Below are 15357 nucleotides of genomic sequence, written 5' to 3'. Positions count from 1 at the left end.
AGATTAGTTTCATGTTACGAAGATGGAATTTTGTATACAGTCTACTATGTGTTCAGCTATGTGTTTTGAAATATCCCTAGTTACAGTGAACAGTTGAACGGTAAGTGTGCAGCCTAAGTCAACATATAATTCATTAGTGTAGGTGGAGTGTAGCAGCAATGTTTGCTGACAGAAACCTCACCTGAAGGGAAAAAAAACACACACACGATTAAGCCCAGTTGTTAACACAAATTAAATGAGCCTATTCTGTTATTAATAAAACAGGAATAAAGACGGTAAAATACTTAGGTAGCCTACACTATCTGCTCCCAACTGTGCAACACACACAAACACTGAACAGACTGATGGAAAGCATGTCCAACTTTAAAATCTCTCACTGGGTGGAGTCAAAAACACTCGGCAAACCCAGTGAAACAATGACAAGTGTCACTGATAAAGCTTACGCATGCAACACAAACACACACATCCATACTCACACACACCTTAAAGACAAACAGAGCAGAGCGCTTGAATGTTCCCACCATCCCCCAAAAAGTAACTGAGCTTTACGATACCGGCTGTTTTCCAGCGCTGCCATTCACATCGATCTGATATTACAGCTAATTCAAGATGAAGACAAATACATCTAAAATGAGTACAGCAGGAATAACCTTTAGATCTATATGCAGATGGATGATACACACCTACAGTGAAATGCGGACCAATCAGTAGCTCTTATCGCCCGTGGAGACTTTAATTGAGACTCTAATAGAGGCTTTTATATTGACTGCTGGCTGATAGGCTGCTGACGCGCATGACTACAGAGCTGTGGAAGAAATCTGTGCCTGGGAAGCTGTCTTTTATTTTAAGTGTTTCAAGGTTTATGTGCTTTTGTGTGTGTTGTTTTATTTAATACATGACAATGGACAGACCCAGCCTTCAGCGGTTATTTTCGGCGTGTGATGTAAACAAGTCTGGCACTATCGAGTACGAGGACTTCACCGTTGTTTGCCGAGAGCTGAATGTTCCCGAGAATGAGATCAAAACTTTGTTCAACAAGTTCGACCCGCACGCAGACGGATACATCGATTACGGAAACTTTTCGTCGAGGTTTCAAGAGGTTTCCGAGACGTTAGACCTGGCGTCCTTCGGCGGAGGGTCTTCCCTGAGTCAAGGCGGCCCGTGGGACGAGTTTGTGGGCAGGATAGATGGTGCAGGTGCGCTCCTCTCCGAAAGGCAAGTCACAACCGGCTGTCAGCTCCGTGCTAAACAGGATGTAGTGTATTTACTCCATCGGCATGTGCCAAACTGTGTTTCTGTTTTTAGGTTGTTATAGGAATTATCATTGTGGTGACTCATTATGTTTCTATGGATCCCATTTTATTATTATTATTTATTCTGTCCAATATCTCAGGCACACATAGGGAACTTTTTTTGTGTGTGTAACTTGGCACAAAGATAGTCTGGTGACTCATAACTGTCGTGGACACAAAGAATGGTACTGATTGGTCCATAGGGGGCGCTATAATAAAATCTCAAAGACAAGGATCAGTCATAGAGATATGAAACGTTATACAAAATGTGTAGCTATGTGGACCAAGGAGGTTCTATATTGGACATGCTGAACATTGCCTCTAGGACCCATAATGTCTGCCATCACTTTTTGGAATCCATTTTGGATTTTTTGTAAAAACTTTAAAATCCACCTTCTTATGAACCACAGGTCAGAAAGGCACGAAATTTGGAAAGTACATTAAATGGGTGTGCCTTTACTTAGTTTGTGAAACGCTAAGTGATCGGTTCAAAAGTTGTCAAGTTATTAACTTATCTTTTTTTTTTTTTAGAATTCGCACAAAATGTTCAACTGACTGTGCAATCATGACAAAGTAGTCAATCCGCTTGAAATTTTATGGGTTGGTCAGAAACATAATTTGATAAGATATCTACCAAGCCACATGTTCATATGTTAAGATTTAAAGAAAATACACCCATTTGAACTTCTGTTGTTTAATAACAAAGACTCTAATACCCACAATGCCTTGTGGGGCAGTGAAGGAACTCTAATCTCAGGTGCTAACCTCTTCATTATTAGATTTGTTAATACATTAGTATATATTTTTTCCTTTTCTACTCCCATAGTCTTAGGGAGCAGTTGGCTGAATTGTACCAGGCCATCCACTCCTCTGCAAACACGGCTCTGCTGCAGCAGTATGAGGACGTCATCCACTCTCTCATCAATCAAAGCATGGACCACAGACTGGAGAGCGAACAGCTGGAGAGCAGTTTGAAGCGGTAAGAACAAGTGTCTGCATCTTCAAAACATTAAGGGCTACAGTATATGGGGCTGGTACAGCTCCAGGCCGTTCAGTACTTTAATCTTTAATCCTGCATGGGGAAAAGAAAAAAAAAACAATGGGAATGGTTATAGACTCAGAATTAATCAGATCATATAGTGTTATAGAAGCTCAAGGACGGGTTTATGGAGTGAGATTTGTGCCACCAGACAACTGAATTTGATTATGTGTTCTGAATTTGTGTGTGATAAGTGAACTCTAAATGAAAAAATGAACCTGTGTTTACTTGTTTGAAATTAAGTTTTTCAATATTCAATTTTCAGTTTATGAGGGATTCATAAACTGTGAATGTTCTTCCTGAAACAGTTAGTTTTGAACACAGAGCAGTGGAGCATTACTGCCCTCTTGTGGCTGAAAACCAGACAGTCAATCAAGGACCAGGCACAAACCCTCACAGACCCCAATCACTGACAAGACCACCGCACCACCAAGAATCTACTGCTTCACTCAGCAGCTAGTGGGGTCTTTCAGTGTTGATGCAGTTTAATATGCTACCTGTTAGTCTGTAACTTGGTCACTAGCAATACGTATGTTGAGATAGCAACAGGAGGGGGGAAATGGGGAAAGGATCCTGGCTAAGTTTTTTGCCTGTTGGTAAGTCAAAAATTAGACAAAACTTTGATAGTTGGATCCAAGTTTCCCGATTTCCAGTTTTTAATTCTCTTGCCTCTCAGGGCTTCTGTAGCCAGTTTGATTTTATCTGCAGGCTACTGCTTTTCCTAAGTAGCTAGATGTTGCCACAATCTGAAAGCTTTTCAAGAGTTGAATTTGAAATGAGGTTTTGAAAGGTTGAGTAGAGTTTGCAAATTTGTAATACATACTGTATAACAGTAATTTACTTAAGTAATTTGATAGCAATTTAAAACTGTTTTTCCATTACATTGTCACAAAATTCTCAATGCCAACTTTCACACACAAATTCAGAACACATAATTCAAAGGGGTAAAGTCTGGTGGAACAAATCTCATCCCATACAAATTAAAGGATGGAGCCATAAATCCATAGGTGGGCTTGATTGCCTGGGAATTATTCCCATTAAAATTTTATATTAAACTTATCCAAGGACAGCCCATTGTTTGAACTTGGATCTGTGGATCTGACCAACAGTACTTTCATGTCGATTAATGCTTTATTGGCACACTAATGCAGTTAATCTGAGCAGAATCGTTTGTGTGAATTTTCAAGATCTAAAATATTTTCAAGATTCACAAATTACCCAACTGGCAAGGATTGGGTTGGGACTCCCAGTACAATCTGACTGAATCTTTTATGAAGTTGGTCATTTAGGCTCAAAAACAGAAATTATTATCTTGTTCTGATATCAGTCCTCCTCAGATCAGATGGCTGTAGATGGAAGATACTTGACCAAAATGAGCCCCACTGAATGACTAACTAAATGATTTGTTATAGTAGCTACTACATAACTGATATAGGGTTGAACAACAGGGATTGTAAATACTGTGTAAATACTTCTGAATGTTTAAGGAAGATGTGAATGAAAATGTTTTGATAATTTCCTTCCTTGTTCTCTTCAAGGAAGATATCTCTTATACAACACTTTGAATCAACTATTGAAATTCTAATCCCACACATGGGAGGGGTTTGCATCTAAGATCTTTTTTTTGTTTTGTGTCTAGACTTTTTTCTTTTTTTGTTTTGTTTTGGTTCAGTAACCATGAGAAAGGTGACATTCCACATTCAAGGAAGTAGGAACACTTAAATGTGTTGCTCAGCCAGTTTTTCATACTCCCCTACAAACTGGAGAAACGCCCATTTATATTCCCAGGCACTGCTGAAATAAATGGACCCTTGAAATCTTGATGCAAAACTACTCCTAAAAATAGAACTTATGTGAGGCTACACTGTCACTTCTGAGAAATCTCACATACAAAGATGTAAACCTTGTGCACCTCTGGAATCTGCTTTTCAAAGGCCCTCCCTCCCTCGGCTGTGATTGGTTCACACGCTGTCATCTGACGAGAGCAAAGCAGGCACAACTACAGCGTGTATGAAGTCACTCTCAAATCAGTCAAGTAGATAGCTAATAGTTGTTTTTTTTATCTAAGCTGTTACAAGTGAATATGGATTTTTATTTTTATCCCTACTAATACTGAAATTGGCGACTCTATATTCATCTCTGGGACTGTTGTTGGAGAATTTTGCTTTGCCGACACAAACCTGAGCTTACATATGTGTTCAAACAGAACGGAGGAGATGAACAACAGTCAGCTGGCAGAACTGGAAGATGATATGCAGCAACAACTTGCCAGAGTAGAAGAGAGGGTGAGAGAAGAGGTGAGTGTGATACCAAGGATTGTTCATAGTGGACTGTTGCTCTTGTGATTTATATACGTTTAATAGGTAAATAGATCCTCTAATGAATACAATTAGACGATTTGTCTGTTGTATAAACTTTCATTCAAAGATACAATGCATGTGGAAATAGCCTACATAAGTTGATTCATTTTTAAGTCCATAGTGAAGTGAAGGGCACTTCACCCTGCAGCCCTCTCCGTTGCTTCTTGCGAGTTACCTGCATATTTGTGACACAGAATACAGCAGCAGGCTACATGTCTCACAAAGAGCCTCTGTACCGTCAGATGAAAGCCCCTCTTCAGTTCCTGAGCCAGTGGGCACTTCTAACTGCTTGGGTTTCATGTTTTGCAGGAGCATAAGAAAATGGAGGGAATCATGGCTACCGTGCAGAGGAGGCATGACAACGAGGTTGCAGACCTGCATGCAACTGTGGACAGGCTGTTAAAGGTTGGTTTCCATAGACGACATGCAAGATGATTTTCTTTACCTTGTTTATCCATAGCAAAGTGATTGTGTGGAGATGGCATAATGGTTTCTTGCAACATGAAAAAGAGTGAAAAGAAAGCCACTTTACCTGACAGAGTACAATAAATCAAGGCACTCTTGTATGGGGAGTTCTGCCTTGACTTCTGGAAAAACCTAGCCTCTCCATACATAGTGTTGTTATTTTCCAACTTTTTCACATTTTTTAGATGACCTGTCAGAGAGCACCTTGTTTACTTCCCCGCTTACAAACATTAGCCACACCAGACTCTTGCTTTTTAGATGAAGCAACTCATGGGCCTGTAAAGTAACTCACTCACTCACTGTTAGAACACCCTTTCCCATTTAAATCAATGTTCCTGGATGGTCGTAGCGGCGGCCATTTTTATGTGTATTGTTGGGCTAGTTTCTGTATGAACCAACTTACAGCAAGTCGCTGAGGTGAGAGCTTTTTTATCAAGGACCAAAGCAGTGGAAAACTAGCTTTGCAGCTGAATGGAGTTGTTACTCACACCACCACTAGGTGGTGGCCTTTTACAAGCTGCTGCTGTCTTTTTAAATAGGTCAAAAGTTTTGACATCTGTGCAGTTAGTGGACGTGGTTATAGTTGCGTTAATCTCTTTCAGCCGATGTCCGTTAGCTGTTTGAAGTTAGTGAATGCTAACTTTCCTTCTCCACTAAAGGTCGGCTAAGCTATGTTAGTTTATATCATTTAAGGGGCCAAAGTTGATCTAGCGAGAGAAGCACAATCTTTGATAATGCTACGTTAACCTCGTCGCTAACGTCAGATTTCCACCGAGTTTTGACAATTTGCTAAGCACTCGTGCAACAGACACATCTGTCACTATAGCAACTAACCCTTAAATTGCCATAGACACCATTTTGTGGTGTACCAGCCAAATGACCATAGCAGAAACAGTGAAAGGACCGCTCTATCCATTCAAGTTCTGTGGTTAGCCTATATGACCCCTAGTGGCCTTTAGGAGGCATGGCAATGTCTACAGACTACACACTGAACCAGGATCATTCACTCACCTCCTCTCTGCACTACTGCTGAACTGTATAGGCTGCTTCACATCTGTGACACTGTGTTGGCTTATCAACAGCATCTTAACATGTGTGATTAACAAAATGCTCATGAAAATGTTTATGCTCAAGAGCCAAGAGGAATCTGAACTCAACCATTCAAAGGAGGAAGTTGTCAGACTGAACAGACAAATCAGTGATCTTACACAGGTATGTAATGATTGGACTAATTACTGCAGAAACTAAATATTTATATCAAATAATGCACATGCTGTATAGCATTGTTCCACTTATTCTCTTCCTCTCCTCAGGAAAACGAGCAGCTGCGGAGCTCTCTGGTGAAAGCCCAGACAGACATTTCCGTTCTGCATTCAGAGCTCGACAAGCTGAAGAACATGTATGCAGATCAGAAGGTTCAACATGAAAGGTTTTTACCCCACTCAGTTCATGTCAGATTCACATAGTAAACCCAATGCACTGTAGAATGCAAACAGTGTGGTTTGTATGTGTTTACAGAGAAAGTGATGAGTTGAAGAGGATGGTTATAGAATACCAGTCTTACTCCAATCAGATTCAGATTCTCCAGTAAGTCTGTCTGGCAGTTGATGCTGTTGTTGTTGTTGTTTTCCAGTATGGACATTTGATGAGGAATGTTTTACTGCATTTCAATCAAGCATGCGTTGTGGATATCTTTCAAGCACACTTTATCTGTGTGTTTACCACTATACCTGGGTCAAATAGTGTTTTGTTGCCGCCGGGTGAAAACCTTTGATCTCCAAAATGTCAACCTTTTAGGAACTAAGAAAAACAGTCTTGTTTTTAGCTTGAACACCATGCATTTCAGAGTTTATCCAATGAGTTTTGCACCAAGGGTCATAGAATTTCCTCAGCTCAATAGAGAAGCATGGAACCGTTCAATTCAAGTTAAAACATGAAAGAATCAGCTATTTTTTTCCACGACAACAGTGATTTGCAAATAATTATTAGCGTCCAACCTACTTGGACAATCAAATGGACAAGCTTTAGTGTATCGGGACAATCCAGGTTGTGTGAGGCACATAGTCAATCACATACAAGTTATACTAAATTGACTTTAAAGTAATTTCCAGTGACGGTGTCAATTTTCTGTTAGTCATTGTAATTTAAAGTGTGGCAAATGCCACTCATCTTAAGTTAAAACAAATACAAAGTGCTACTTGACCCACTTGTGTATACCACACATCCATTGTGTAAAGATAAACATGATCAGCATCTGACCTTTTCTCTGATTTGCTTATACACACACTGTCAGGCAAATGAACAAAAAGCTGTATGACAGTAATGACGGGTTGCGCTCTGCATTAGCCAGTGAAGCCGTGGCAGCTAAAAGGAGGGTAAGTCCCTTGTTTGTAGATGACACATTTCCTCATACGTATTGGCTCCACATCAGATGGATGCTGACAGTAAATTGTTTTCATTTGTTCAAGTCTGAAAACTGTTTCCTCTGTGACATTCAACACCCTCAGTTCTTTGTGTTTTATCTGCCAAACAGCTATCTCCCCAAAATGAAATCCCAGCCAGAAGGATGAAGCCCCTCCGACAAAGCACACTCATCCACAGCAGGTTTACAAATGTCTTTTCCACTCCTCTCTGAATCTACGGATTGATCTTGGTGAATTAAATCAATGTCACAGCTAAAACCAACGTGTGTGTGTGTGTGTGTGTCTGTGTTTTGGTGCAGTTCAGAGCAGGATTCCAGTAAGTCGGCCTACTGCCATGTGACCAGCTGGGCTGATAAGTACCTGGACAGTGGAGTCGCCCTGCCGATGGACACAGCTGAAAGCTCAGGCAGTGATTATGACAGCGATGACAGTAGAAACTCGGTGGAAACTGTGCACCACAGTTACTCGTATGTCCCATCTGATGTTGAGGTTAGGACAACACCAGGCGCAAACACCAAGTCACATAATGCTGATATGCTCGTAAGGTATGGGGATTTGACATTTGTTTGTATTTTCTTCTTACATATCAGATATCTGATGTGAAATCTGAGGCTACGTTGTCGGTTGCTCCTAGCAAAGCCAGTTCCATTGCGTCATCATTACGAAGACGCTTGTCTGCCTTTTCCACAAAGGTAAAAACAGTTAGCCTTTTAATGCATGATGCCTTTTTAGAGTTAATGCTACAATCTAAAAGAAAGTCTATATGAAATTGAGTAAGCTTGTGTTGTTTTTGTTCCTTGTTACAAAGCCATCAGATGCAGACATAGTAGAAAATGAGGAGCCGGCTCCAATGTACCGTCTGGTTTTAGCCGGAGATGCAGGAGCTGGAAAGTCCAGCTTCCTGCTGCGGCTGACGCTCAACGAGTTCAGAGGAGATATTCAGACAACACTGGGTGAGTGCCACAACAAACATACCACAGTCAATAAACAAAACTCCCATGCAATCTTTTGGGATGACAGCTTGATTTCAGATTCACTTTTTAATTAATCTTGAAACATCTGGTATTTGAATCTCAGGGGTTGATTTCCAAATCAAGAAGATGCTGGTGGACGGAGAAAAGACGAGTCTCCAGATATGGGACACAGCTGGGCAGGAGAGGTAGTGAATTAACTCTCATATTGTTTATCAAGGAAGTAAGAACAGGAAAAAAATACGGTGATGTCAATTAAAACTGGTTCCAAATAATTGCTCAGGAATGCAGATGACGCTTGGCTTAATGTTGTTTTCCATTTACTGTAGGTTCCGCAGTATTGCCAGGTCCTATTTCCGTAAAGCTCATGGAGTCCTGCTGCTATATGACGTTACTTCAGAAAGCAGCTTCCTTAATGTCAGAGCTTGGGTGGATCAGATTCAGGTATGTGTGGTAAGGGTGAATGATGAAGAATTACTCCCCCAAAAAAAACATGACAGTTAACAATGTCCTTGGTTACGCAGGACTCAACAGAAGAGCAAATCCCAATGTGCGTTATTGGAAACAAGGTGGATCTCCGAGAAACGCTTGCGGAGGGAAGCTGTGTGAGCACTGTGCATGGGGAGAAGTTGGCCAAGGTGCGTTCCTTATTTCACCCGACTAAAAACCTGTCCTGCCTCCCACTGGTGTCTAAACAAATTGAGGGAAATCGAGCGTGTCAATCCTTTTTCTTGCAGGCGTACGGTGCCTTGTTCTGCGAAACCAGTGCCAAAGAGGGAACCAACATCGTGGAGGCTGTGCTTCACCTGGCGAGGTAGGAGAGTTTAGAGTTTCAGTATTCTGTCCTTCACGAGCCATGGCAACACTTCAACAATTTTCTCTTTTTCCCCACAGAGAAGTAAAGAAAAATGTAAAACTGAGGCGGCAGTCAGATTCTCAGGTCAAACTGAGTTCAGCCAATCCAAAGAAGACACTGAACAGCTGCTGTGGACTTTAGACACTGATGCCAATAGATATTTCTCTCTGGGATGGAGCAATGAAGGACACCGTATGATTTTATTTTTTGATGATGAAGAGTTGAAGTTTGTCTGTTGCCATTGCAAGGGTATTTCCTCATGTGTATGTTTTAAACCTTTAAATATTTAAATCGCAAACTTGTTCAATGTCTTTTGGTAAATGTTTAAGATTAATTCTCTGATCAAAAGTGAAGGATTCTATTGTTGAAAAATCAAGATGTACGAATATCAAACGCACGTCATACAAACAAAATCATGCTTTTATTCTTTTAAAGTTTTGTATATATTTGGTAATGAATAAAAACAGTGGTGCCTCAATTCAGATGCAAATGAAGTATTTTTTAAATTATTTCTTCAATCATACTCAAGTTAGAGCATTGATTCCATCGAAATAAATGAGCATGGTTTGCAAGCCCTGTCTAAAATTTTACTCTATTCCCACAGATTATTGTTTTATTTTATTTTATTATTTTTTTACTTGATAAACGGAAACAAGGTTACTGTGATAGAGATGTAGATTTACTTGGTTCTTAAAAAATATTAAAGAAAATGGCAAGTACATTTTTTTTTTTAACCATTTTATTAAGCATCAGTGCATGACATTGCAGTTTTGACACACTTATTGACACAGTATGTATTTTGAATATTTTCCAGCAGTTTTGCTTGGCATATGTCGGCATGCATACAGTGAAATGTCAGCTGGTGGAAAGAATTTCTATCATTAATTCTGCTGAATGTTTTACCAGATTCTGATGTTGAAAGTGCGATTCGCTAACTAAGACAAGTGTGGGTAGTTTGGCTATAGTCTTCAAATGGGGAACTTAAAACTTTCAAGTCCCCTTATTTTTTTTACATGATAATCTGTATTACAAGAACATATTCCAGGACTCTTTTTTTTATTTTTTATTTTTTAATGTTTTTTAATGACAAAAACAAATGTAATCCCTTTCACAAATAAAACTCCCTAATAGACCCCAAAAATAGACTTTACTGGACAGATGACCGTGTCAAACCTCTTTCTCATGGGTCAGCGTTAATATCTTATTGTATTGTGAATGCATACAATGCTGTACTATCTTCATTTTTCTGATGACAATTTGATAAATAGAACCTTTCAGTGAAGCGTCATTATTCTACCCTGTTAACACTCACATACACACAACTTCACCATCAGCAGCCTTTGGCCATTTTTCAGTGCAAACCTTGTCTCATATCTTCACAGCAGACAATTCTTTTGAACTGAATTCATGAAGTGGACCGGAGAGGATATTTAGCTTCTGCAGATGATGATAATGATGATGGTTTTCCCAGTGCTTTCTGCAGAGGATGTCAGTTTCTCGCAGTCAGAATGACTGATGTTACTAAGCTGCCCAAGGCCACCACCAGAGCGCCAAGTAGGAACTTCCAGGAAATTCCCTAAAACACCAAATGACATGGTCAAAATGTAGCCAGTTTTTTTTTTTTGTTTTGTTTTGTTTGTTTTGAATCTGAATAAAAGGCATTGACATTTTACTCAGGGATATTTGTATTATGGCTTACAGATGGCTTCTTTTTAGAGGGAATCAGAAACGGTGCAATATTTTCTCCAAACACCTCACTGGGTTTAGCTTTCCATTTCTGGGTATCGTTGCCTCCTGACTGCCTTTTGACGAGTTTAGATAACTCAACATGGATTGCCTGAGGAAAAAGAAGAAGACACGTGACAATCAAAACAAGAATCACTCTTGTCAAAAGATGGTGGAAAGGAATAATAGGACCTTCTCAACAAAATGTAGTATTGAAGTTGTCCAGCAGGTGACAGTAGATGTCTAAAATATAAATCCTACAAAGTAGTCCAAAATGGTTGATGGCCAATGTTTTGATAAAAATAGTTATAAACATTTAACATAAATTTTCCTTTAAGTACTTTACACAAGTTCAATTTTATGCTCAAAATTCCATGCAAACGGCTTAGCATCACGTTTTGTTGGCTTTCAATAACATTCTTCATCAGCAGTTGTAATTTCTGTGAAATGCATCAGTATCATTTAAGGCATTTCCTGTTTGTAGTTCATTATTACAACTGTCTTGTGTTTTTCTGTCATCAGCTACATACCGTATAGTGCAAACCTTTCTCACAGCGCAGCTAAATCAGGTTCCTCCAAAGTATTTTATCCACCATTGAGGCAAGGGTGTAATTACGACGGCAGCAGCAGATATTTTAGTTTTGTCTAGACTAGACTAGACTAGACATACTCATGGCTGTGGCACGGTGCTCTATAGGTCAGGTCAACTGTAACACAGGCGGCAGAGTGTGTTGAAAACAGTTGATGTCGTGCCAAGTGTTCCTCATTGAGGATAAAAGGAAAACGCTGCACAGTTTGTTATACTGTACGAATTCAAAATCCAGCCAGCAGTGGATTTAATCAGGTTTCCAGTGAAGAACATGTGATGGTCATAAACTGACTGAGATTAGTGATGTTAGTTTTGGATACGATGAACCGTTCTGAATAGCTCTCTTAATTACACACTGTAGAGTATATACTGTAGATGGTCATGATGATTCAGTCTATTTCTTACCCATAGTCTTCTTCACTCACTTCATAAAGCTTCAGCAAGCCATTCTATCGAGTGTGACAATATTTAGTTAATGTCTGGATCGTCTCAGCACAAGGTTTTGACTCCTGAGCAGTTGGAGGATCTGGCAGACTACACTATCCACACGAGCAAGACAGAACAGGCCCTGAAAGGAGCCACAGTAATGCACTGGGATCATAGGCATCTCCAGTTTCTAGGGTTAATGTGTGTGAATGTGTGTGTGTCTTGTTTCACTTCTCTAAACTTATATTTTGAGCACAAGGTTCTGGTCAGTATTTCATTTTATTCATGTTTTTCTTTTTCTTGGAAGAGAGGTTGTGTCCATGTAAGAATATTCTACCAATAATTTTCTATTAACTTTGTTGTACAACACATAGGATGCAAATAAATCATTATATTGAATGAAATATGACACAAATCCATGCTTGAAAGTCTTTTTTGAATTTTGAAATTGAAATTTTTCTTTTAACCCTATAGGACAATGTGTGAGAACATGGGAATGAAAACACTCACCATTAATTTGGATTGATCAGGGAAATAGTAGCTTTATCTATTTTAGAGTGACCTGTGCTGTGTGTGTGTTTGTGTGTGAGGGAGGGATGGAATTCACAGGCAGATTTGGCAGAGAAGTGGTGAGGACACAGACATGCTCACCCACATAGTCTCACCTTGGTTGCAGGCTCCAGTTTCAAGGCCTTTTTTAGTGTCTCCATTGCCTCTTTATACTCACCCTTGTCTGACAGGAGCTGAAAAACAGATTGCAAAACCTATAGTATGAGCTGTGTTGGAAGACCCATAAATCATAACACGAAGAGAACAAGATAGCAATATTGTAGCGCCGCCCCCCCCCAAACATGATTAAATCTATTAACAAGTTAATTTTGTTCTCAAAGGGGGTTTCCAGAATCTGTCCCAGAAATAATCATTTATTGGATCAGATTTGATGGTATTGTGGAGTCACAACAGTGCCGCCACATGACACATCCTCACCTTTCCTGTCCTGAACAGGGCCTTGACATTGTTTGGCTCCAGGAACAGAACATCCCGGCTGGTGTGCAGCGCCTCGTCATACTGTTCCAGTTTCAGCTGAGCCGTGGCCAGGTTGTTCAGACACTTCACCCGGTAGTCCTGCACCTCCTCCTCCTCCTCCGCCACCGCCGCATCATTGTCACCATCTAGGAGGGAACAGGGCCACACAGCCTCTCACACCAGCGTCTTTGTCACGGATGTCTTTTTGTTTGTGTGAACTTCAGCTTCATTGGTGACACGGGCATATTATAGACACAAAGGCGCTAAGAAGAGGTTTGCCTGGGTATTTGATGTACTCTAGGGCAGCGATGACGACAGCATGTGCTTGTTTTCTTGTTTTTAAATATATTCTATTACAGAAGCGCTGAATTTGATGTTCCTCTGACTGCGGCAGTGTACGTTACAGTCAGCACCTGAAGCGAGAGCTGATAGTTAAAGATTAGTGAGGGATTGTTGTTTGCATATCGATGTTAGAATGGAGAATAGTCATTATTCAAGACCTTGTGGGATATAATAGAAGACTGTAACGCCTCCAAGGAGGACGTCCCTTCAGATGTCTTTATGAGAGAGGGCATCTTCTATTCAACTGTATATTATATCAGCAAGTCATGAGTCGAGCCTTTGTCAAAGTCTCTGAGGTCTCTTCTCCAAACCATGGTAACCAAAGTAATGGGCAACTGGGAGTGCAGAGTCATTTTTATACATGACCCCTAGGCATGATGGGAACACACCTGTGTCAAAGTACCTGCTTTCATTATATTTCACATCTTGCATTCATTCAAGTGTTTCCTATCATTTTGGCAGTTACCTGTGAAAACCTAGCAAAACCCTTAAGGTATGTGATCATTTCTGTCCAAAATGTTGTTTCATGCATGATTTCTGGTTACTTCAACAGAATGCACTATGGTCTCAAGAGGTTAGAATCAAAGTAATATGTATTGTATGTCTAAAATAAATCCCACAGGCCTAAAATACAGGATTCACATGCTTCCGTCTTTGCTGAATTATTTTTCTGGCTCTGTCTCATCCACTAAATATATGATGTTGACGCCCTGATATAACGCTCTCTCTCTTCAGTGCCACAGTGAATTCAGCCATTGGTCCATCATCATTGATACATTATGAAGCAGTCCATGCTCTTCTCTTCACTGACTTGTTCAGTCAAATTTCCCTCTTGGGTCCACCCTGCCTCTTCAAAGATTAAAGTGATTAAGGAGGTGGAAATAATATGAAAGTCGATTAGCTTTGATTATCCAAAGAATTAAGCAAAAATATTTATGGTGGCACTCACCTCAGATAGATGTGGCTCTGCATCATGATAGCATGATTAATGCGGTGATAGACTAACGGAGAGCACAGATCTGTTATGTCATTCTGAGCTGAAAATGTGGAAATGTGTCTGAGGTGTGTGTGGGTGAGAATGAGAGACGGAGGGAGGGAATGAATGAGACAAACAGGGAGTGTTTATGTTTTGTGTGTGTGTGTGTGTGTGTGTGTGTGTGTGTGTCCATCCATTTTCATTTGAAGTATTTTTCTGAGAAGGTAATGGCCACACAACAACTACCATGACAAATTCCTGGTATATGAAAATGCTCCTGATTAATAAATTCAGATTTTGACAATGAGTTACCTCTGCTGCGTGTGGTCAGCACATCCAGGGCCATGCAGTAGGCTCTTGCAGCCAGACTGAACTCCTCCCTCTGGAAATGGAAGTTTCCTCGCTCTCGTTTCTGGTTGCCAATGCGGATGCGGTCGGCTATGGGCAGAGTCAGAGCGTCTGGTTTCTCTCTGATGTTCAGGAGCTGGAGCTGGTAGAGTAAAGGTGCCCAGGCTGGAATATCTGGCTCCCTGCCAAACACGCAAGTACATACACACACAAACACCCAAACGAACACACACACACAACCAATAACATCATAGGGCAATGAGGAAAACAGCCAAGAATTACCTTTCCATATTAGCATTTTAGTCATAACACAGGGCATCACAGGGGACAGGTGTACTGCTAGACCTTTTAAATTCATCCAGAGCACACTCTTATCTGTTTTAGATTGCTTAAATAAATGAATTGGAAAGGAGTGATACTAACTGTGAGTTTGAAGAAATGCAAAAACAAGCCAGTCAGATGACGGCAACATCCTGCATGCCCACAAATGCCTAAGCCTTGTAACTCATGCATGAAATT

At 40.3% G+C, this 15357-nt stretch overlaps 2 protein-coding genes across 4 annotated transcripts; one reads left to right on the top strand and one right to left on the bottom strand.

Moving 5' to 3' along the window:
* The first annotated feature begins 508 nt into the window (after positions 1 to 508).
* rasef2 (RAS and EF-hand domain containing 2) lies at positions 509 to 9904 on the top strand. Of its 3 annotated transcripts, none has more exons than XM_071532151.1 (17): positions 510 to 1215; positions 2119 to 2271; positions 4538 to 4628; positions 5001 to 5096; positions 6291 to 6368; positions 6470 to 6585; positions 6675 to 6743; positions 7450 to 7531; positions 7690 to 7760; positions 7879 to 8124; positions 8214 to 8271; positions 8388 to 8532; positions 8657 to 8738; positions 8880 to 8994; positions 9075 to 9188; positions 9288 to 9364; positions 9445 to 9898. In XM_071532151.1, exons 1-17 carry the CDS (start codon positions 896 to 898, stop codon positions 9545 to 9547), a joined length of 2016 nt encoding a protein of 671 aa, XP_071388252.1. In that variant the 5' UTR covers positions 510 to 895; the 3' UTR covers positions 9548 to 9898. The 3 variants fall into 3 exon arrangements, with proteins under 3 accessions (XP_071388254.1, XP_071388252.1, XP_071388253.1); XM_071532152.1 differs by having other exon boundaries at positions 514 to 1215; positions 7879 to 8068; positions 8170 to 8271; positions 9445 to 9890; XM_071532153.1 differs by lacking the exon at positions 6675 to 6743 and having other exon boundaries at positions 509 to 1215; positions 9445 to 9904.
* A 945-nt stretch (positions 9905 to 10849) lies between these two features.
* On the bottom strand, positions 10850 to 15128 carry LOC139654906 (peptidyl-prolyl cis-trans isomerase FKBP8-like). The gene is made up of 6 exons (XM_071532139.1): positions 15121 to 15128; positions 14803 to 15020; positions 13134 to 13318; positions 12812 to 12889; positions 11106 to 11243; positions 10850 to 10982 (listed from the first exon to the last, which is right to left on the bottom strand). Exons 1-6 carry the CDS (start codon positions 15126 to 15128, stop codon positions 10896 to 10898), a joined length of 714 nt encoding a protein of 237 aa, XP_071388240.1. The 3' UTR covers positions 10850 to 10895.
* Positions 15129 to 15357: the final 229 nt, after the last annotated feature.

Source organism: Centroberyx affinis, unplaced genomic scaffold, assembly GCF_046629955.1.
Source record: "Centroberyx affinis isolate AG114_WGS23_722 - 3 ecotype Tasmania unplaced genomic scaffold, CSIRO-AGI_Caff_v1 ptg002167l_1, whole genome shotgun sequence".
Classification (NCBI taxonomy): Eukaryota; Metazoa; Chordata; class Actinopteri; order Beryciformes; family Berycidae; genus Centroberyx; species Centroberyx affinis.
Note: the sequence above shows the minus strand (reverse complement) of the source record. Positions and strands in the feature narration are given on the sequence as shown.